The sequence below is a fragment of the Accipiter gentilis genome, chromosome 10 (assembly GCF_929443795.1).
Source record: "Accipiter gentilis chromosome 10, bAccGen1.1, whole genome shotgun sequence".
NCBI lineage: Eukaryota > Metazoa > Chordata > Aves > Accipitriformes > Accipitridae > Astur > Astur gentilis.
Window position 1 is genome coordinate 2293546 of NC_064889.1, and position 24254 is coordinate 2317799.

Consider the following 24254-nt stretch of genomic DNA (forward strand, 5'->3'; position numbering starts at 1 on the left):
AAAGTGTCCAAACCCATGGTGTGTATGACTCAGAGGAGAGCAACAGTAGTGTTGCATGTGACATACTGTTCAATAAGTTAGCCAATTAGTCTTGCCAAGTAACGTGGCTGACTGCAAACCTCCCACCGTTAGCCTAAAAAGTGAGACTAGTAAAAACATTGCTATAACACCGCAGTAGCAACGTGGTCCTCTTATTAGTGCAACTGCTGCGTTCAACTGCATGTACAACCAGATGGTCTCAGTGAGCAACGTCTCTGTGAGAAGTCAAAACTGTCATCACCTGCAGCATTTGGAGAAAAACTTTTTTTTCCTAATGAGAAGAATTTTAACGGTGATTTCCTTTTTCCTGGCTGTTCAGAGTAAACATTTTTAAAGTATATTAGTCTGATCATAGGAAAACTTAGGTTGGAAGGGACCAACCTACTGGGCTATGGATCAGGTAAGAATCTTCTTGTAGGATAGCTTTGTGTGTGCCAAAAAAAGATTTTTTTATCTCTGGTATGTGACTGGATGTGTCCACGTGAAGTTGAGACTAGCCTGGAGGAAAGTGTTTTGTGGCAGTTGGCCTTCCAAGAGATTGGTCTTGGATGCTAAAGACTGCAGAAAACTTTGTCAGGACTTGCTTGCAATGTACCGGATCAAGAAGCACAACCTCCAAACTCAGGAGCTTAAAGGTTTTGTGCATCAAAACCCCCGCAGAAGCCCAACCAGTGTTGTTAAGGGGGCCTGAAGTGCTCCATCACACTGGTAGGACAAGTGCTATTTTTGGAGAGAAATTTGCAACTAGCTCTGTAACGCTGACTTCGGAGTCTGGTCCTGTAGTACATTGCAAAGAATATTTTTGGTGGACTTTTGCCCCGAAATTTTAGAACAATTCTACAGTTCAATGCCTGAAGGTAACAGTTACCTGCTTCACTCGTTACCATCATCAAACACTAATGAAATTAGTCTCTCTTTTTTTTTTTTTTGGCTGTTCAGTTCAGTTTTGCATTTTCCTTGGTGGTGTTAAACAGAGTAGCAAACAGCCCAATAATTCAGGGCTCTGTCAGAAGTTAATTCCTGGGATGAGCTTCCACGTGAGATGTTTCCACGTGAACGGAGGAAGCAGCACAGTTGTGTGATAGCTGCCTCTTCCTTTTGCAGCTGCTCTGTGGCTTCCTGTGCCACACGCTCCATCAGCATGGATGTTTAAAAGACTTTCTGACAAGGCACCAAAGTTGCATCTGTTACCTCCCATCAGCACCAGCTTCTTCGTCTGCCATGTGACTCAGATAAAGATCACTAGTCAGCTTGGATTAACTGAGGAGAAGACTGGATTTCTTGTGTCTCGTACATCTTAAGACATATTTCACCCTAGATTAAGATATACAAAAGCAGTGAAAACTTTGATAAAGGGATCTAAACTGTATGATTGTAGCTCTTTTTGGTGCTTCTCAGAATACTCGGTACCAGTGGATATATCAAATGGATTCAAAAGTAGCCAACAGAGATAGTCCTGGCACAGAAGTAATCAACTAACAGACATGTCTGATGTGCTTCTGCAGGTAATTGATGCTATCTCTGATCTTCCAATGCCTCCCTGTAGTAAGAGAAACTAATAGCTCCCCTATAATTACCTACCTTGCCCCTCTAAATGGAGGGATGTTTGCTTATAGAAATGGGTTTTCATGATTCTTCCTTGAACTTTTCTACCCTCAAAAGAAGAGGCAGGGGCCTGCCTGCACAGTGACCATCTGCTGGTTTCTTCTGTCTCACTGTGGAATTAAATATTTAATAACCTAAAATAGTGTATGACTGCTTTACCTTAATGTAAGCAGTGAAACAAAAAAAAGAAAACCGCAGGCATGGTGTCAAAGACCTGATGGTCAGTCCGTAGGGTGTCTCAGGAACGGAAGAGAATTCCTTTAGGTTTTAGGTAGTCTGGGATACGATCCGTTTGCTGACCAAGATAATTGGAGTAGTTTTAACAATCTCTGTGCAAACTAGTTGTGTTAATCTGTCATCAATCCTGTAAGATGCTGGTGTCATACTGAACTGTTTCATGGTTGTTGTTTGTTGTAAAATCCATGTGAGCATGCACAAACATCCTAACACAGAAGATTCACCCTGGCCCAGGCTATTCCCAGGATCTCGCTTTACTGGTGGTGGCAGAGTCAGTCCTGAATTTTCTTCTTGCTGGATAGTACCTACCTGTGTATGAACATGAGTAGCACAGCTATCCACAAGAAGTTCAAGTGTAGTGGGTATTCCCCAAAACTAGGCTCTTGCTCTATGACCTTCTTTGAGGACTGGCTGTTCCAGGTGTTCCCCTGCTCCCCAAGGCTGGTTCCTCAGCTGCTGGGCTTCCCCGTGCTCTGAGGCTTCGTACAGCTGCTTAAATCTGCTGCTTCCATACCTCGGGGACAAGAGGAGCTCCCCGTCCGACGTGACTGGATGCTTTTACATCTCCTAGGGCTGCCAGAAGCAGTTTAATTTTCCAGCATGTTTCCAGTATTGGGTCAGTCACTTGAGCATGTCATTTGTTTCCTGCACTTCAAGTTTGTGGAGTAAAGGCTTGGCTTCTTATCATTCATAAAAAATCTTGTATAATCAGGCTCTACAGCTTGCAGGATGACGAGTGGAGGAGCTCCATCCGCACTGCTGGCTGGTGTTTGAGTGTCTGGTTCCCCGTAAGTATTGGGGTGGGGAAGCTGGGGTTGGCAGAGCAAAACTGAGTTACTTTGACCATAGTCAAACAGACCCAGCTCCTGCATTTCCTGGGCAGTGTACCAAAAGGCAAAGCTTTTGCTTTGCTCAAACTGCCCCCTGCTCGCCCAGCAGCATCCCAGGACCCTCTTACTTGGTTTGGGTGAATAAAGCAGTTCACACAGCTTGCAGGAGCCCTGCCAGGCCCATTGGGCCACCTTCAGCAGCTGGGTCCTGCTGGTGGCACACTGAAGCCTTAGTGATTGCGTTGACTTTGTCTTGTGAGCTCTTTTTGCTTATTGACCCGGTTTGAGGACCTTCAGCAGGAATGGTCTTTTTGTTTTAAGGCTGATTCCAGATTCTTACCTTTCCTTCAAGTTAAACTCTCTTACAGATTTCACAGGGGAAACATCTCTTCCAAAGTTTTTGTTGAAAACTCATCTTTTATCAGCAAGCAGTGCCTGTATTCCTTAGCCTCTGTTTCTCCCTCTTCAGCAGCCTTTGGCTTGAGCCGCTCTTTCCCGTGCGTAATGTGGACACGCAGGAGTACGTGGCCATGCTTTTATCTCTGCCCAGCCTGTCATTTGGATTTTTGGCTGCAATCTGCTGCAGCTCCTACACATCCTTTTGCATACGCTGGTATTTCCACCCAGCTAGTCTGAGTTGCATGTGGAGATAGGTACTGGCCTCCCCTGTTGACCAACTGCTCTGGTCAGGATCTGGGCTGGCAGTGGGGGTTGTGTGCAGTGCTGCTTGAGCCTGTAGTGTGAAACATGGACCCTACTCCTATCAGCTCTAATAGAAAACACTTTAAATGGGTTTTAAAGTAGTGAAGCCTTTTAAACTTTAGACGCTGTTATGTTTCCTGCTGTAGGAACCTCTGTATCCTTACTCAGTGCCGTAAGCACGTATCTCGTCTGCTAAGTGTTTAACATCCCTTAGCCAAAGGGAAGCTGAAGACGCTGTTCATGAACACTTCGAGAAAGCTGTTGTGTTCCAGGGAACAGAAGCATGACAAAACCTGTCTGCACACCGGGGTGCTGGCCTGCCCTGTCTCCCGGACGTGGCAGCAGAGCCCACGGAGCCACTCCGTGTCACTTAATGTGCTGCAGGAGGATGGCTGGATGCTGCAGGCACCTGCCTGTGCAGCCAGAAAGCTGATGCTTCTTCTCATCCAGCTGCTGTCATATCCGATGGAGCTTATGTATCCATGCCTGCAGAGCCTCCCAACAGAAATGGAAGCCAAATGCTGAGACTTTAAGATGAGCTTTGTCCAAAAGCTTTTTTTTTTTTTCCTCTCCAGCTATGCTGGTTGGAGGGGAAAAAAAGACTTTTCTCTTTCTATAAGCCTTGCTTTGCTGAGAAGTTGAGGAAACATGTCTGCTGCGTTGATGTATACTTGCAAAGCTTTAACTAGATCTTTTTTCCCCAAAATATTTTTGTCCCCCAAACTCTAAGCCTTTTCTAGAGGACAGGGAGCCTACTGTTTCATGACCATTACTGTACCACTCTGAGCCCAGTTGCCTTTCTCTCGGGACATAACCGTGGCTGAAAAACATCTTCAGGCAATCAGGAAACTGCTCTTTAATGTTGTGCTTCCACACAAATAAATAATTCACCATGGTCCTGGGAAGTATTGACTTTCCAGCAGTGACCAGTAGATGTACAGGAATGAATTTTTGTTGTTGTTACTACATTTCAAATCATCCCTGGCATCTCTCCCTTGCGGTTGTTAACGCCATATGTAATGCCTTTCCTGTAAGCCTTGCCTTTGGAAGGTAAAATGGAGTACTGCTTATTTTCAGGTTTCTTTTGGCTGCACTGAGCTGATGATCGAGTTCCCGCATAGTGACAGCTTCTGCCTGTGCACATAGTGTGAAGAAGTCATGCATTTTTGATTCAGTAGTAGTTTATTTTTATATCAGCTGGCAGATGAGTCACACCTTCCCCCACTCCTTTGCAATCCCACGTTGGCACATGTGATTCATAGCAGTCCAGTGTCAACATGCGTTGAGTTTCATGCAATAGCTGTGTAGCCAGCGCTCATCCCCGGGATGGGTAGGTGACATTGGCAAGTGGATGTCAAACGTAATGAGCCTCTACGGTGTCATGGTGGAAAGCATGAGAGGAGTCTGATAGGCTGGAGAATCCCAGGAAACTGAGAAGGTCTCTGGTCTCCACAGCCCACGCAATAGATGAGTCACAGTGTACGAGCAGAATATACTGAATCAGGGAGGGGTATGTCATTACATATAGAATATCGACGGATTCTGTGGTTTTGTTTTAATTCTTGCTCTGTAAACAAGTTCACCTCTAATGAAGTATAGAGTCTGTGTGTTTACTTTTGGACCTCTTTCTGTTGCACAACTCACTGGAGTGAAGCAGTCTGTTTACTTGTCAGGAAGTAGGACCAAGGAAAATGAAGGTGGTATAAATAACCGAGCCTTTTGCATAGTTTAGTCAATATTTGTATATCTATTTTTCAATGTAGCTGAGCTGTCTGCTACTCCATACTGCGTATTAAGTTAGCTTTTGGGGATTGTCTACGTTGAGCACGTTTTTCTCATTCTGTGTTGCTCTTGCTTTACTCATGACCTACTGCACGCTTTGTACGAACTGGTGTTCTTTATAAAGAAATTCTTTCCATGCCGGTTGCACAATGCTGTCATTCATGTAGCAATTAGGTAAGGGTCATTTCGGTAAGACTTGTTATACAGATGGATGTAAACAAGTCACCGTGGTGGAGCACGCTGCCAATACCAGCTGTTTCACGGGGAACTCGCTGTATGCAACGCTTTTCCCCAAGGGAGCTGGAGTAACTTAAGGCCACATAAGTGCGGGTTAGCGCAAGATGTCTACACCCCTGTTTAATTAAGGAGTGTGAACATACGTGTTAGCTGTTGCTGTGGTTGCTTTAATATTCAGAAGTCCCACTTGTATTTGCCACCTTGATGGAAACACTGCCATGGCCGGGAGCTGAGCCAGCAGATCACCCCACAGAAAGGTGAAAAAGTTCTTCTGGCATAGCTGGTGTGGGGCAGGAGAGAGCTGCTGGGTGGGGATTGCCGCTCCGTGCCCCAAAGTGGGTTTGTGCTGGCATGGAGCAACACGTGGCCATCACCTGAAGTATGTTTGTGTCCTGCTTCATTGCATGGAAAGGTTTGTTCATAGCTTCCACACTCCAACGCTCTGGATGAGCACTGCAGCCTCCTTCTTTGAAGTATGTGGAAATATTTTAGAATGTAAGTGTTCAGTTACTATAAGTATTTAGTAAGTGGCTTATCTGTGCAAGATGATACATAACTGACATCCTTTGTACAGAAAGCAACTTGCACCTTTGGGTCACATCTCGTGTTTAATCATTTCCGTACTTCAAATTCCTGTGATAGACCCTAGCACTCATTTTAAGCTATTGGGTTAATTTTCTGACAGTGAGGAAAAACTCTTCTCCCTTCATTCTCAAATCTTGCAAAGAAGCATGCCATTGGCAATACGTTTGAGATGCCTCAGCAAGGAGACATGGTTTCATTCATCTGAAAATGGCCTTTTTAAACATAAAGTGCAACATGTGTGGAGGTCCCTCACACTTAGCTACACCCTTAAAGAATGGTGATCAGCAGTTTCATTATAAAGTCAGGGTAGCCCAATGAACTTTTGAACTTGAGCGATCTCTGACTTCAGAGCTTTTGAATTGCAAAACAAAATGTAGTGGATTACTGTAATGCGCCCAGTTAAAGCTTGCCTGCTTTCAAAGCTGGCTTGCTGTTGATCTCTAGAGAATAATAGTTTACTATCTAAAAATACTTGGGTTTTTGTAATGTGGCAGTTCCCTTGTTAGGAAGGGCTTCCTGAATGTGCACATTTCAGCATCTCTTTTAACATCAGAAGTTTTTTACTTCCTTGGGCTAAATTTAGGCTTTGTCAATTGGAAGCTATCAGATGCTTTTAAAGCAAGGCCATTAATAGTTGAATATGAGATTAGGACAGTTTCCTTTTTATATTTCGAAATGGCCTCATGCATCTCTTGCTCTTCCGGTATTCATTGCAGTAATCATAAATCAAAACCCAGCAACACTGGGCAACGTGCGAAGGGGAACAGCAGGATGCTGGGAAGCTGAAAAATGCCTTTTCTGCAGACACTTTTCCTTGAAGCCTGACGTGCCCCACAGTGGTGGTCATAAATCTGTAGCAGTTGGACTGATCTGAGTCATCCCAGATGCCTCATTGGGTTCTTCTGATAGACAGCAGTGTCTACTAAGAGCAGGTTGTGAGATGTGCTGCTGACCCAACTGCTGTAAGGATCCAGCGGGACTTGAGGAGAGGGACGGGCCATTTAATCATGAAGGTCTCTGTGCTGCTTCTGCTGCTTTCTAGCAAACCCTGAGCTGAAATATCTCATGCTTGTTAGCAGCTCAGGTTGTGCTTGGGACTTGGAGCGCCTCAGCCATTTGAGTGAGGAGATGAAAATACTCAATGTTTGAAGATAAACTTGGAATTTATATTTACATTGAATGGAAAACCCAGTTTGGCAATTAGGGCCACAATAATTATGTAGCAACTGGTTAGCCTTTCTGTTCTGCTTGTCCTCTTTTCCTAGCCCTTCTATGAAAATTTTTCAAGCTGTCAGGATGCTGTACTTAGAATATAATTGAGGTCTAGAGCTATAAAAGTCAATTCACTTTCTGGAGGGCTGATGTGTCAGGTGTTGAGTACTGCCTTGATTCAAACACAGCTGATTCCCTTTGGGAAGGTGGGTGCCTGATTTAGTGGGATCCCTTTCATATGTTTGTCCTTTCTAAGCACCAGAAGCATCCTACACATGCTGAAGGTTTTTAAGGTGCTTTTCACTTTAAAGAGAGAAACATTTGAGCTGTGCCAGGGAGGTTTCATGCAAGTGAAGTTCTACTATGCAGGGCTGCCCACCTCCCAGACTGGCTATTAAATGGGTTTGGAGTTTGCATTTCTGAGCTGTGCCTGGCCTGCTATCCAAAAACCTCCTCACATCTTTAAAAGGTAAGCCATAGACTCTGCCCCTGAACCTGTAATGGATCCAGCTATGCCAGAAGAACTTTTCAGCAAGCTCTACGCTGGGTGGAGACTTGCAGTTTTGTAATAATTTTTCTGTCTGCAAGTGGCAGTTTTTCCTTCAAAATTCTGCTCCTACCTGCTCGTACTCAGCTATCTTAAGGTGAAACAGAGAGATGATATCTGGAGAGGTAGTATCTTATTTAGCGCCTCTGAACTTCTGTTTTGCAGGAGGTTCTCCTGTGATAAAAACCTGTGACTGGGAGGTTTTCCATCAGGCTGGAAGGACTATGTGGGGTACGCTTTCCTACTAATCTGAAAAATCCCTTTTTCCCTCAAAAACTACAGTAGTTACGGGACTGCTGAATGCCAATCTCTTGACTTGTTGAGGAGAGTTTACATGTGTCTGACTCTCAGCATCCATCACGTACTAGTTTGATGCTGTTGCAGGAGCAAATGTTCGTCTCGTTGCTTTTTAACCAGTCCTCCTCTTGGGTCCTGCGCTGATGCTAAAGCAGCTTTGATGGCAGCACAAAGCATTCCTGCTGTCAAGCTGTCCTCCCAGTAGGACGAGCATGAGTGTTGTGGGGCTGAGCTGCACCCACGGCTTTGCAAGCAGGTCTCAGGACAGTTGGGGGATAGCACGTAGGGTTGCGCTGCAAGAAAAGCCACCCGGATTGTTCCACCATGGTCTGGCGTGCAGAAGCTGGCCAGCTTGAGCTGCCTGAGCATGGCCGAGCATCATCTTACTCCTGAGCACACAAAGCAGAGCCCGCGTGTCTGATACTGTTATCTGCTTTATCCGGCTAAATTGGACCCATCTGATCTGTCATCCAAGACCCAAATGCTGTTGGATCAATGATAAATACTGCCTGTATGTGCCAGTTTTGCCTTATGCTGCTGTGCCGTCCTGGCTAGAACGACTCTTGGTCACTGTGCAGAGATGCAAGTCGCAGCTGAGCTGTGATTCAAGCTGTCATATTCCCTCTGCGTTGTCATCATGGCAGTTTCACCCTGTTTTGCAGCTGGCCGGCACGCCGTAAGCTTAAAGTATCACTTAACTTGCGCTATAGATTTTTGGTGTGTGGAAGGGGAGGAAGTAGGGAGCCGGTAAAAGCTCTGCCTCCAGCCAAGAGTCTCCAGTGAAGATGAGCTGCTGAAGGGCAGAGGCCACCTGGGACTTGGTGTGATCAAATCAAAATGTTTCTCTGGACAGCAGAGGAGCGACTCAGCAGAAGTCTTTTATTATTGCTGCTTTCTTAGCATTTTTCATCTGCCAAGAAGTAGCCTCTTCCTTGGCAGTGCTTCTGGAGTTAAATTTGCGTGCTGCTGAGCACTCTCTTTCAACCGAGTTCTGTTGTTGATTTTTCTTAAGCTTCCTGTAGATTATACCTGTAATGTAATTAACATGCATAACTTGTTCTCAAAGAAAAAAAAAATGCAATCACAGAGCATACCCTTAGTCATCTCAACTTCTCTGTTACCTGGTTAAAATTAAGCAGCCAAAACCTGCTGCTTAATTCCTTTTCAGCAGGTAGAGCTGACCCAATGCAAGAACTGCACAGCCAAGGAAAACTGAAGGGGAAACAATTTCTCTTTGGTATTAACCAGCAGAACAGAGTTGGCCATCACAGATGTGGTCTGGCTTTTGCACTGACCGGCAAAACTCGCAGAGTGCAGCTACCTGCAGCGTAGCAGGAACAGGAGGTCACGTCTTTCTTGCTATATCCATCATGTGGGAGCCATGAACCCAGCTGCGAAGGCTGCCGATAGCACCTGGCTGGTTGAACAGCGTGGAGACGATGTGCGGAGCAACATACACCTTCAAACTGTGAAGCCAAGCTTGGAGGTGGAAAAGCAGCCCGGGGAGTTGGTTCGTGATGTGGCTATATTTTAATTACATGAGAGCTTTTTGGGCAAATCCTATTGCCTTCAGTAACCCCTCAGTTAACCCTCAAGAAGTTAAAAAAACTGCGGCACTGCAGCTTCTCACGCCTTTCAGCAAAAACACAGGCTCCACTGAATGTACAAAGAAACCCAGAAAGCAAAGTGGGAATAATTATGTGAAATGAAACCTTTTGATATTTTCCTCCACCCTTGTCCTTGTATCGCAGGTGTGTGGGAAAAGGTAGATAATTAAGCTAGAACTTTAGCTAGAACTTTTGGGGGTGGTTTAAAATAGTCCTTCTAAAATTATATACTGTTTTGATCCTTCTCTTATGTCCCAGCTGCTATCATCACTGGAACGAGATTGTTGCAAAGGGTATGTTGATATAAAATCCAATGGTAATGTGGAGATTTGAGTGCAGTCATATCCCTTGAGCCCTAGAAATGTGAATTCAGTCTCCTGAAACTTGCCAAAAAAGTAATTTATTGTGTTGTGCTGTATTCTTTTGTCAAGAATTGAAACAGTTTCACTTGACTGTAGTTTGCTCACTACGGCTAAAAAACTGCCTGTGAATGGGTGTTTCTGGGTAAATTTCCCAGATTTTGGAAAGTCTTCCTGCAGCTTAGCCTTTCCAGCTAGGGCTGATTCTCCTCCCAATCTTTTTTTTTTTTTTATGAATACGAATGTGAACGTCCTCTTGGTATACTCTCTGAAACTGCTTCTTTCTTTGTGTATGTGAAGAATTGTTTAATAGTCAAGCCATGATATCAGGAAACCAGCTTGTACAACTCAAGGAAAATGAGATGCCACCCTGTTTTAATAACACAATGATCATGAAAATTGTTTTTCCGCAACTGAAGTAAAAATCAAATCGTTTGGAGTTTTACCAGCAGCAAGAACAAATATGTTCTTCCTTCTGTCCTTCCCAAGTCTGTTTTTCTTCTGTTCCTTTTTCTGTACCTTTTTTTGTAGATTCAGATACTAACAAGCTACTCAAAACACAGCAGGGATTCAATACATTCTGCATATCCTGAGAAGATGCAGAAAACATACTGGTTTTCTGGAGTGAAGCTGGAGTCTTGGAGTCTGCAAGCAAGCCATGCTTTACTTGCAGACTCATTGGAGATGAGAGTGGCTCTGTCTACTCATGGCTTGTATACAGTTGTTGTACCATTGTGGGCCGAGTGTCATCTCTTCCCATTAAAAGCTTGGTGTGCTCTGCGGTCGTCAGGGGAGAAGGTATTGATCCAACTTGTGACGTTCTCCCTTGCTTTATTTCCAAGTACTTCGTGGATTCAGAGAGTGTTTGAGCCGTGCCTCTTCCACGCCCAAGGGCAGGAGAAGCACCTTGCTCTGCCTCTCCTCCCTCTCGGCAGCAGCTCTGTACCCTTCTCACCCACTGACGGGCTTAAGCGGAAAGTCCTGCTGCAGCTACTCCTGCTGGGCAGCGATGCTGGAGCATTTAGCATTTGCTAGAAAGGAGATGATTCATTGCCCAACCAAAGCAGGAAAAAGGATGTTGTGAAAAGCTGGCAGTGGAGAGCCCAGTGTCTGGCAGCAGTTGGAGCAAACAGAGCAGGAGGGTGTTTGGGGGGAGCGTGAATAAGAGGAGCTCATAATGAGTCTGTAAAAGGACTGCTGAGATACCATCTGGAATAGGGTGAGCAGTTACGGAGGAGATTTCTAGAATAAATGGGGCAGAGAGCAGAGAAAGCCAACACAATGTCTGGTCAAGGTTTGAGGAGGTGGCTTATCTACTGGCTACTGTGGCTGCCCTCTCTGCTGCTTTCCTTGCTGGGCTTTGGGCAAGGGAGAGGAGCAGATGGGACTGGTCCTTGCTAAGTGATGCTCTGCTGAGTGTCCCTTCTCCCAGAGGATTCAAAGCCAATGGTGACCCAGCTGCCTCCCTGGCAGCATCGCAGGAAAGCGAGCAGGAGACAGTGAGATGCTGCCAGATGCTCTGGACAGGTCCAGTTGCTCTTCACCCTGTTCAGATGAGTGAGAGAGAACTAAAGGTAAATTGTGGGCTCTAAAACCACAGTATCAAAGCTCAGGAGAGCGAGGAAATTATTCAGGAGCTTTACAGTCAGAAGTCAGACTGAAAATACTTATGATTCCCAAGCAGGTTGGTCATCTCCATGATCTCTATCAGAGCGGTGGGCAGGAAGCTGCTGCATTGCCTACCATCCTCCAACTGCAGTCACTGTTGAGGTACAGCGGTGCTCTAACCCCACTTCTGTACGTTGATGGTTTTTTTGTGTGTGTTGGATCAGCTTACTATTTTTAGGTTGTTGCCCTAATCTGATGCCAGTTCAAGGTTTGTAAATCTTGGAGAGGTTGGCAAGATTGTGGTGGACCCTGTGCCATCACCTCTTTTCCACCTGCAATGCAGCTGCAAGTGAGTTGGTGCCAGAGTCAGAAATTGCATTTTTCTGCTCATTTTCCTTTGCATCTCAACTGCTGGGTGTTTCCTTACAGCAGTGGGAAAATATTCTACATCACCCAAAATCTCTGTCCTTCCCCAAACTCCTCCAATTAAGGTTGAAGGTGAAGGACTGTACTGAAAAGCTTTTGCAGTCCTACTTTGAAATAAGACATCTCTGAAATATATGCAATCAAATATTTAAAAGATCTTTAGGATAACTTTATTCCAAGCAACAAGCCTATATTAACTTTTCTCCCCTCTTTCTATTTTTGAAGATTATTCAGAAACCTGAAGGTCAGAATGAGCCTTTTTAATTCCAGCTCATAGATGTAACCTGTTAACCACCATACTCAGGTAGATTTAAACCTGTTATCGTGAGGTGTGTTTTAAGAGGTTAAAAGATGAGATCTTGGCCCAATCAGTGTTGATAGCAAAGCTTCTGTTTCAGCCAGGATTTTATTCCGATTTGAAAATTAAGAGAAGGGTAGATCCTCATTAGTGTAATCAGCTTAAATGGGTTGACTACTCTAAAGCAATTTGTTTAATTTGTTTGGAACATGTTTAATTTTAGCTATAGATATTCAGCTCTCACACAGTTGCTATTTATGCTGTTTATCATGTAATTTTGTGTTCTGTGATTTGTAAAAATAAACTTTCTGCTCTGAAGGAGAATTTTGTGACAATCTACGTCCCATTCATCAGTGCTCCTTTAAAATCACACAGAACTTTTTGTGCACTAATGCTGCTGTCGTCGTGCCTCTGTATCTATTTCTATGAAGAATAGTTCTTGCTGCTCATGTAGAGTGTGTTTTTGCATCGAGCATCAGCCATTTGTTTGACACTGGATTGCTCCCCCCTCCCTCTGTCTTTGGGTATCTAATTTGAGATTCCTTAAGAGTGTCTCCCCTCTGTAACAGAGCTCAGCTTTGAAGCCTGCATGAAGAAAGGTTACAAAATTCTTCTGTAATTCTTCTTCTTGAAATTGAAGATGTCAGCTTCTCTTTATTTGGCCATACCACACCTAAGGGCAGTGGAAACCAATTTCCCCATGGGAGCCAAAATAATTGGTGATTCAGAAGCTACCAGTATTGTTCACTTTTCACAAGTTGTGGTTGTGTCTTGGCAATTTGAGATACAGGGACTTGGCTTTTGTGCCTCCACTGATGTAGGTGCCACATGTAGCTTCCTGCACTTGCTACCTCATCTCTTCTTGGGTGTACTGTGGGCTGCTCGCTGTTGCATGAAATTTATTCATAGCCTCTCATGATGCCCATATACAGAGCATCAGTACATATTCTCTGCTGCAGCAGATGGTTTCCGCTTTCCGTGCCTTCCACGTGGGGCAGATGCTGCAAAATCAGATTTCCCTTGGGCATAACCTTTGATTGGCATCTCTCTGCCAGCCACCATTTCATAACCAGTCCTGGAAATGGCTTTGGACTGTCTGTATGACTTGTATGTCTGATGCCTGGACTAACACGGCTTATTGGAGTATGCTGGATGTCTGATGAGTTATTAGGGCCGTTAGTCATGCTGTAAAGCATGTGGCAGCAAGACAGCACTGCTTGAATCAGCCTGGATGCTTGATCTTGCAATGGAAATTTGCTGAAAGGTGTAGTTCCCTGGTGTTAATTCAGCTCAAATGCAGATCTCTCGAAGAGCAGTGGTCCTGCTGTTTGTTACTGTTCCCGTTCTTGCATTCAAGCTCAAGTGAACACCAAGCTTTTTTTTGGGTTGATCCGACATACTGCTCAGCCACATGAGCACGGGGAGGTGGTGGGACAGGTGAGGGTGGAGTGAGAATGGGATGGTCCCTTTTGGTGGCAGCCCGCAGGAGCAGTGAAAGTTCTAGCATCTTGGGAAACCCAAGGCCAGAGTTGTGTGGCTGCTCGGGAGCGTGGTGGAGGCAAAGTCTTGAGTTTTCGGCTTTGATGTCTGCATTTGCTCTCATTCCAGCCACGATGCTTTAATCTCTGAAATGCTATGCTAGGTTTTCGCTGTGCTCAGCTTGAACTTTTTCCAAGACATCGCACTGCTGAAATAGCAGAATTTGCCTGTGGATTCCAGTGCAGTGATCAGTCTGTGTTTATTGGGGTGATAAACTTTCCACAAGAGCAAGGGTGGAATGGGGCCTTTTACAAGCCAAATCGCTCAGCAGCAAGACCAAAGCTGTTAAGCAAATTTGGACGATTTCTGCTTGCAGCAGCCTACACTGTAACAGGCTGCTTTTTCTCCAAAGGAGAACCTGAATGTGTTGTGCTTGAATTTTCTTCCCTTGATGTGTTGCTGTTCTTTAATGCCGCAGAGCAATTCCTTGTTTAGATGTGATTTTGTACATTAATTGCATTAAACTGATCATGGTTTGTATTTCAAGTGTTGAGTTGTACCTTTGAATCCTCAAGATGAGACCTCTGCTCTGCCTGTGGCTTTTCATCCTGCACTCTTTGAATCCAGAACTGCACATCTAGGACAGACTGCTTCACAGCACCGTGGCTTGCTTTGACCTTTTCAGTCCTCCGCCGACACAATTGCTTGCCATTAAAAACCTCAAGTTCGACTGTCCAGGCAAAAGATACTTTTTCCTCAATCAATCTCTTTTGTTGGCAACGTCCTCCTTAAGTATTTACAGATCTGCTCGTGATATTTGTGGAGTTCTGTGGTTCACCATGGCAATGGACTCTGTGGCACCAGGACACGTTGCTTGTTGCTGAAATAGAGCCAAGCTACATCATGAATTATGCAGATGGGCTGTGATTAAATAAAATTTTATGCAGATTTTCTCAGGCTGCCCCTTTTTACTGTTCATAAGGAGAATGGGTCCGGAGATGCCTGTATCTCAAGCTTGCAGAGAACCACCCTGAAATCATCTAGCCTCATCTGCCTGCTTGGATCCTGCAGGCAACAGGCACCCTTTAATATTTACATCAAGCTTACAGCTTCTCTTTTGAGCTTTGCTCCTTCCTAAAAAGATGCTAAGTGTTGACTTGTGTTTGAGTGAGCTGAGCTGAGGGTGCATTACCCTGTGTCCCTTGTAACTTCATTTCAGTAACAAGTGTGGAGCTGAGGAGCCCTGGTTTGGGCTGGGAGGCTCTGCAGGGCTTGTCAGGCAACGCCCCTTTGGGTCCAGGATACCTGAGCAATGCAGCCTGGGTCTGAAAATGAGATATATACTACAGCGTTTTTATTCTAGCAAAGCCAGTAGGTAAGTTGTTGACTGCAGAGCTGGTAGTATTGCTGCTGAAAACCCTCAGAGAAAAATCGAACCCTAAAAATATGTCTGAAACTAATAATGTCTTCTGTAGGCTGGCACTTAGGATGTTTTTTTTTAATGTTCTTCGCTACAGCTTCACCTTGTAGGAGCTCCCACCAAGAGCAGAGCCTTCCTGAGGTTTAAAGCTGAGAAGGGTACTCCAAGCTCTTGGCTTGTAAGGCTTTGAGTAGGTAAAGCTAACTGAAGGAGTTGGGACCCTAGAGAGCACTAAATAGTTGCGTTGCTTCCTTCCCTACATGAAATCCCCATCTTTTGAGTCTTACTGCAATTTATCTTCCTGGTTCTTATGCCCAGTAGGAATTTAATTTTAATTGCAATGCTCTTTCTTTACCAAGTAAGGCTGTAAGTGTACTCCTTTCCCCTTGCTCTGGGAACAGGATTCTTCGCCTTCCTTAAGAGCCTTTCTGCAATTTTCTTCTCCTGTATACCTTAATTAGCACACTCCTAATCCAAGTGGTTTCCTTTCTGATTTGCACTTTTCAAGACTGTTATTCTGATGTAGAAATTGTGGTAGAAGTACTCACTGTATTTATATCTTGAATTTATAATGGTTTCAGTTTTAAACTTTTTATAGAATATTCTGTTATTCTCCACTATTATTCTTTATTCTTCTTCTATTACTCTCTAAAAAGTAAGATCTTGGTATTAGATGTAATTATGTAGGTAAGTCCTCATCAGATTTTACTGAAAACTCAGTGGCTCACCATGAGTTGCTTCAAGAGCTATTGCAATTATTCAGGCCTTCAGCACTAAGCTGAGGGCATTAAATTATCATTTATGTTAATTTGGGGGTATTTGAAAATGTTTTGGAGCTGCCTGGATCACATCCCATCATTGTTTGGCTTTCTGAATTGCTTCTGCATCAAACCGTCCTGTTTTCTTAGAGGACTTAATTGCTGTTAATGCTTCCTAAAACATGAAACTCTGTTAGGAGCAGTAGCCTCCCAAGACCAGGTTAGGTAAATCTTTTACATAGGACATAAAACTCCAGTTAGACTGGGAATTCCTGCAATACTCTGTAATATCTCATTAATGCATCCTGATGACTGATACCTAATATGATTCCCCAAGCATGTGAGTTAACAAGATTAAAACCATCCTACGGTAATCTTTGTCAGGCTGCATTTTGTTCTTTTTGAGTAATACATGGGAGCATGAGTTCTGTAATATTTAAGCTTTAGTAATCTCAGCGCCGCATTTATTGTACTGTTGGCAAGTTGATGAGTGCCGTTGGGCAGATTAACGAGGCTTTCCTAAATCTGTAGTAGGACATAAAGTTATTGTGTTGCTGACACACTCCAGCCTTAGTGTTTCCCTGTTCTACTGCCTTAAGCTGTGCTGGGCTAGGCTGCCTGAGCACACCACGGAGCAGATACAAAACCGTGCAGTTACACAAGCAATTTAATTCTGGTGTCTGAGAATTAGTGAAGTTTTTTGCTATTTTTAATATTGATCTCATATGTAAATATAGATGTGTGTATGCATTTACTTAAAACGTGCTGTAAAATTTGTAATCACTATGCTTTCAGGTCCCATGCTATATAATTTATGGACCTCTGTGCAACTTTGTGAAAAAAGGCTGTGTACATAGTAGTGCTCCCCTTGCTGAGCCTTTACACTGAATAGCAGGATGTCATATCTTTATGTATTCAAGCAAAGATGTTGTTTTGACATAGGACAAAATCCCATATTGCAAAACAAAACCCCTTCCATTGTGTTTTGGAACTGCTTATGAGATGCAGACTGGAAATATATTTTTTAAAAGTGTTACACAGCTTGATACTGATGCCGGGACGCCAAGTGCCTGTGCTAGATGCTGATCAGAAAAATTTGCAGTTAGCCCTGCACTGAATTCCTCCCTGTATGGGCTGGTCTGATTTTTCTTTTTGACTAAAAGGTAATTCAGGGAGTGCTGTGCAGCTCAGTGAGTGTTCAGGCACTGAGGCTGGTTTTTCCCTTTTCTTGTGGTGCCTTTCAGAAAGCTAATCCATGCAAAAAGCCACTGTCAGCTGAGTATAAATATTGCGTACTCTTGCTGAGAAATCTGTTGCTGAGCTGTTAGGTGGGAAGGGTAGGCTCTGGCTCCTACCAGTTGGGTGTCGAGAGTTTTGTGTGCAACTACAGCAAAATGCTTTGCACATATGCTTAATGACTACGATTGCTTATTTTTACATGGTGACGGGTCAAAATTTAAATCTTTGCTCTTTTTTAAAGGAAAACTTTTCTTTTTTCCTTTCTCAAGAGTATAATAAGAGTAAACTTTGTGTAAGGTTGTGCTAAAAAACTGTGGCTATATATTATCTTGGTTGAAAAAGCAGCCCTTTTTTTGGACATGCCTTATTTTCTGCAAGGGCTATCATCTTCCTAACTGCTCAGATGAGTGCCAGCCCACGTTTGGGGTTGTATTTTGCCTGGTGTTTAGTGCAACGTAGGGAACTCCGTGTCTTGTTCCATAAGTCCGAGCGTTTAAGCTGCCAAAGCTAGAAGCTTTCATGTGGTCGTGTTATTGCTTTGAAATCCATTTGTGTATTCAAGGGTGTAGCTGAGCAAAGCTTCCACTGATTTGGCCTTCGGTTCATTCACAGTGCGTGCTGAAACTTATTTGTTTGTTGGGCAAGATCAAACAGAAAGGACACTCAAGAGGTAAAAATAAAGGCTCTGCCCAGCAAAGGATTTACACACAGGTGGAGGGGTATTAACATTGTCCTGTTGACTGATTTCAATTCTTTTCATATTCTTCCAGCTGAAGGGCTTCCCCAGGTGTATTACTTCGGACCATGTGGAAAGTACAATGCCATGGTACTAGAGCTGCTTGGTCCTAGCTTGGAAGATTTATTTGACCTCTGTGATAGAACGTTCACTTTGAAGACGGTATTAATGATAGCCATCCAGCTGGTGAGTAACAGTGGGCAGGGCTCTGCCCGGCAGCCTTCACGATGCCGACTTGTGTTTATGTCAGTCCTGGGTTAGCTGAAGGATGGGGTTGGTACAGTGCGAGGTTCAGGGGTGTCTGTTGGTTGGAGAGAGAATCTCCTTCCATCGTAGAACCACAGAATAGTTTGAGTTGGAAGGGACCTTCAAAGATCTAGTCCAACCCCCCTGCCGTGGGCAGGGACATCTTTCACTAGATCAAGTTGCTCAAAGCCCCGTCCAACCTGGCCTTGAACACTTCCAAGGATGGGGCATCCACAACTTCTCTGAGCAACCTATTCCAGTGTCTCACCACCCTCAGTGAAGAATTTCTTCCTTATGTCCCAACCTAAACCTACCCTCTCTCAGTTTAAAAATGTTGCCCCTTGTCTTGTCCCTACAGGCCTTGATAAAAAGTCTCTCTACATCTTATAAAAGAAAGTTTCTCAGGTCTGAGAAAAACTCTTGCTTATGAAGAGAAGGTCAAATTATGCTTATGAGCAAACTTGCTCCTTGCGTAGCAGAACCAGTGAAGCTGGATTCCTATGGACTTGCGTCCTGTGTCCCCTACACACCCCTGCCCCAGTATCTACCCCAGCTCCCTCCCTCTGTTTGGACATCCCCCAGAACATCTCATTTCTTACCCGCTCCCTGCGACACAGGGAGCACAGCACCCTCCCACACTCCTACCAGTTTTACTGGTTTGATGCTACCAGGCTGGTCATAGACTGAAACTTCTCAGAGCAATGGGAGCTGAGCTCTGCTTAGCCAAAATACCAGTATTTGAGGTCTCTGCCTTGGTCAGATTTGGTAAAAATTGGCCAATGGTTTTAAATGGCTAACAGTTGGAAAATAATAGCTCTGCGGGCAGCATCACGGAGTCCCTAATTTGCCTGAAAAGGAAAGGAAACCAAGCTGAAAGTGGTATTGGATTTGTGTTTGCATTAAAAGTGGACAATGTGAAAACTGAACATACTAAACGTGGTGAGTGAACTTCCACAAGTTAGTAGGGACAATCAGTTATCATTTTAGTTTGGCTTTCTGTTTTTCAGCCTGTGGTCTGCAGATACCCAAGTAGCACAGCAGAGGTGGGACTGTATATTCACACTAGCAGATGTGTGGATAGAAATGTTGAAGGAAAGAGAAGATGGGAAGGGAGTGAGGAACACAATCCTTTCTAAATAAACTGAAGTTTGCCACAGCAGAATCTCAAATGGAAAATTGAGGTCACAGATGCAGAAGTTTGAACAGTGCCTGCCTGATATTGGGTTCATGAAGTTGTCCTCCTATGGCTGAGCAGTCTAGTTTTGTTCATTTTGCATGTTCCTTCATCAGTGGAAAAGCAATTGGTAGTATTGCTTTTTTATTAAATCAAGTGACAACAGATGGCAAAGCCTTGGATATAGCTTGTATGACCTTTTGGTTGTAAAAATGTAAAGATTTAAATTTATTCCCACGTGACTGCTGGGGAAATCAAGATTGTCACAGCAGTGTCCATCTGCCTTTTGCCAAGCCCTAGGGTTGCAGATTAGCTCTGTACTTGGACGGTCTTCACTGGCATCATCTGCTGGTCTTGTGACCTCAGACAGCCTGCCAATTCATCTAGACACTGGTATCAGTTTGAAAAACAGATGTTTAGGGTAATGCAGGGGGACACCAAAAGCAGTCGCAAATGGAGGAGTTGATGTTCTCCAAAAGGAGCAGGCAGTGCTGCTGCTTCTTCCATGGGGAGACATTTTAGGACCTTTCCAATCTTCTCAGGAAGATTACATGAGTTACCAGCTTGGAGCATATGCATTTAAGGAGACAGGTTTAGCATCTTCAGGTGTGCCCCATCTCCTTCCCTGGGAGGTTTACTGGGAGAAGGGCTCGCCTGGCCCTCGGAGACACGTTTTCTGAAGGGGCTGGCACTTACTGCTCGACTGGAATGAAAACCCTTCGGTCCACCCACAAGGCTTTGGGGAAAATTGTCTTGGATTTATCTTAGTTCCTACACTAAATCATTGCAGTCATTGTGCTACGCTCTAGTGTGAGGGAGACATCAGAGAAGGAAAGTTGGACTGTAAAATTCAGTGGGTTCACCTCCATAAATTATGTTTTGTTCTTGCTTTTGACCAGCCAAGCCTGCTTAAGCTGCTGTAATTCTGACCGCAGGCATGAGGAGACATAAGACTTCACTGTCAGAATCCAGTGCATTGCACGAGCAGTGTTTCTCTCCTCTGATGCTTGACATGCCTGTTAATGAAGGCTAATATCCAGGGAGACTTCCAAAAATGTGAATGGCCGGGTACCACCCAGACAGCAGAGAGGAGCACCCTGCCCTGATGTAGGGAGTGAGGGACAACTCGGCACGTTGCAGAAAACTGCTACTCTGGTTCAGTTCTTGCCAAAATGTCATCAAATTATTATTTTTTTTTAAGCCCAGGAAGACCACACAAAGGTAAAGCAGTACTACTTGTCTGGGAAGCCCCTCTGCAGCATGGAGCAGATGAAGCCTATGCTGGGAGTCACCTTCGTGTTGCCTCTCCTGCCTTGGGCTTGATCCTCTCTGGAGGGGGAGGAAGGAAAGGTCTGCCATGGATGTCTTGGCACTTGTTGGAGCAGCAATGCTGGCAGCTGGGGTATCCTGAGCTAGTGGCCTGTTAAGTGTCCATTTCTTTGTCCCCTAGATCTTTCTCCCCAACCCTGCATGTAATGATCCCCATGATTTTAGGAGCATCCAGTCCCTTTTCTGCTGTTTGCATGGTTTCTTGCCACTGCCGGCTCAGCCCAACAGCAGCCAGCTGCTGCTTTCAAGGTCCCCCTTAGCTTTCTTCTTCTCCCTCTCCCTCCTTAAGCCTGAATGCTGCTGCAGCACATCTGACCTCTACATGTGTGCTGCATGCTAAAACTAGGCAGGAGCTTTGGATGCGGTGTGGTGGCATTTGGATCTCCTTTTTTTGTGTCCAGTGGTCAATTTTTAGTCAGAGGCATCTCTGAAAGATGTTTTTTAATAATCATAAGTGCTTGGCTGGTCTTACTCAGCTTGACAGGTAGCAGCATCTCAGGACTGGAGTGGATCCTTTAACCCTACAGGTGTTAGAAGAAAGAGAAGCCCTCTAGGAGAAACAAATATATCGTCATTGTTTTAAGGAGTGTCACTTGTGATTATGGGAGAATTTAAATGTGGTTTTACATGAAGAAGACTCTCCTGGCTGAAGGAGATAGAGACCAGATGATAATGAGTCTTCAAGAAGGAGAGCCTGTTTTGGAATCTTTTCAGATGAGATGATGCAGTAGGAAGGTCTGCCTCAGCAGGGGGATGAGCCACACAGCCCTCAGGTTTGTCACTAGGCTTGCATATTCTTCTGGTAAGCATGCATTGTGTTCAGAGCTTTGGCAGCAGCTTATCAAACACAGCTTGAGTCTAATCAGAAACACTTTTGGTCTCATGCACTATTTCATACCTTTCCATGAAAACCTGCATTGAAGGAGTCCTCCATTTCCCCTCCCAGTGGAAATTTTCCAGCTCTGTTACTGCTGTAACTTGTGTGTCTCCAAAGCTTCATGTTGCTCTGCTAAGAGCATCAAACTGGAACTGCTTCCTCCATCCTCCGTGTGCAGCTGAATAGATCAAGTGGTTGATGTTCCTGAACAGAGCAAAGCTTGGCAATTAAAAACCTGTTCACTAACATCAGTCCCTGAAGCCCATAAATCAGAAGTCATCTTAGGGCTTTGCAGAGCTGACTTGGTGTTTCGGCTAGGGGAGAATGTTTTTTTTATTCTGGCTTCAATTTTTCACTCTTGGCTATGTCCAACATGTGCAATGCTCATTGACGACTCAGTTTTGTCAGGAGTAAATGTTATTTTCACCCTTGCTTTAAGTGCTTGCTGTCAGAGACAAGGTCCATTGCACCAGGTAATGGATGTGGACCAAGTCATGGTGAAACGTTTTTTGACTGGTGACCGTCAAAATGGGCTTGCATAAGAGACACCAAAACAGCCTTTAAACAGGAGAAGTTTTTTCATCTCTGCTGATCTGATCTATACATATTCAAGCAGGTGATGTGTGGAAGAAGGGCTCAAATTTATTGGGAGGGTCTAGAGATAGGATTGCCATCAAGATCGGATCCTTAAGAGTTACCTTTTAGGGGGAAAAGGGATTATTGCACTTGCTTCCTTGGCAGAGAAAGGAAGATAAAAGCATGGGTTTCTTTGGCATCTGGTTAAATGTCATAAATATCCTCTTATTTCTCAGCCACAGAGCAGGGGTCCTGCTGTGTACCAGGGGATGCTTTTCCCTCCTAGGGGTTTCTCCAGCATCTGAAATGGAGATTAATGGCTCCGAAGATGAACTTGGCCAGCCATGGCCATGGAAATCCTGCTTTAATTCACAAGCAGTCTCCCATCCACCCCTAGTGTTCCCATGTCCTATAATAAAATGCCATAGTCTGTTCTTACTACTGTTAAACTAACAGAGCAGATGTTAACACTGCTTCACAGTCACTGTTTTTCCAGTGTAAAAGCAATTCCAACAGTTAGTCCCAGCTCCTTGCAGTGGTTTCTCTGTCCATAGAAGAATTAATGCATGGACATTAGAACCTGTAGTTCAAACACAAAGGAGTGGGCACCGTGTCTCTGCATCCAGCACATTTCTGGGATGGAAACTCCACTTCTCCACTTCTTCAGCTGTGCAGTGGGTTTGAGTCAGGCTAAGGTTGTGCTGCACCAGCACTGCTCATTTCTTCTCAGGCAGCAAGCCTGGAAGGGCAGTGCAGCGCAGATAGTCACCAGCTCCCCATCACTAGCAGCCACAAGCAGGATGAGTGTCTTGGCAGGGTGAATAAAGCATGGAGGCTACTCCAGGAAACATCTTTCTGACTTCAGGAGCGTCTTTCAGCAGTCATTGGCTGTGCGCAGCTCTCCAGCAGCACATATGAAGTATCCAGGCAGGTGGAAGTAAAGAAAAAGGAATATGAAAGACCCAACAGCATCTGTGTGTGTGGTGGAAGCAAAAAAGGCAGACAAATGAGTATCTCTAAGTGTTGCTGGAGTGTATTGGTTCATCTGACATCTCAACTGTCCAAGTTGTTGTCCTGGCTAATGCAACTTGCTGTGAGTTTTTAAGGAACAAAAAAAAATATGCTTTTTTCAGATTGTGTAATTGCTGTTGGCCGTTTCAACAATGGAGCTTCTCCGGTAGCAGGGACAAATCAAATGAGCCAGTCAGGCTCTGTTTGAAAGGTTATTATGTATGGAGAGGCGAGGAGACACTTTGTTCCAGTTTTAAGGGTTGCATCTTAATTTGAATTGCCTCCTGACATATCTTTTTGTCTTCCAACCTGCTGCTGTGTCCTCTAGGTGATTCAAAGCGTGAAGAATGGCTGAAGTGCAGAGCATCTGCTCTGTTCTGCATCATCCTGTAATTGATTAGAAATAATGGCTGTTAGCTGTGAAACCCATTTTCTCAGTGCATTGAAATAAATCGCTACTTACAGGGGAGGGGAATGGCAACATGTGCTGTTACCTTCTTTGAAGAGCCTTTGAGCAAGTCCTGTTTTTTAAGACTGATTCACCTGCAGTCAATTTTTTCCTGTCTGCTGCCTTCCCTGTACAGCATTTTTTATTTTGCAAGGAGTGCTGCCCCCTCCTGCCTGTTACTTCTTTCTGAGTGGTGGAAATGCAGCAGATTTTCCTTAAAAATAAGGTATCTGATAAACCTCTGGGAGCGGGATGGAGTGATCACACGCATCTGGAGCTTTCCACCAGGTGTGGATCCAACATCTGTGAAGAGAAAGAGAGATCAGGGTTTGCCAGCTGAGAATGCATCTGGATTCAGAGCAAGAAGCCAAAGAGCAGTCAGGGTCAGTCAGCCCAACGGTGTTCGTGGTCGAGGCAAGCAGGGTGGCTGGAAGGACTGACATGGGGTTACTGCTGCCTGGGCAGCTGCTCAGCTGGGGGAAAAGCTGGCTTGGTGATCCAGAGCTCCAGCCTGCCCTGTGCGGGAGGCACGGAGCCGTCCTGCCAGTATTGACCCAGTGCGGAACTGCTCAGTAACTAGCGAGTCCCCG

The 24254-nt window shown here is 44.6% G+C and overlaps 1 protein-coding gene across 7 annotated transcripts in view; it reads left to right on the forward strand.

Annotated features, from left to right (window-relative positions):
- The window catches only part of CSNK1G1 (casein kinase 1 gamma 1), a 110301-nt gene that overhangs the window by 60298 nt on the left and 25749 nt on the right, over positions 1 to 24254 (forward strand). For all 7 annotated transcript variants that reach the window (XM_049811999.1, XM_049812003.1, XM_049812001.1 and 4 more), the window contains one exon: positions 18038 to 18189. In XM_049811999.1, coding sequence (XP_049667956.1) covers positions 18038 to 18189 — 152 coding nt within the window. The remainder of the gene's footprint in view (positions 1 to 18037; positions 18190 to 24254) is intronic.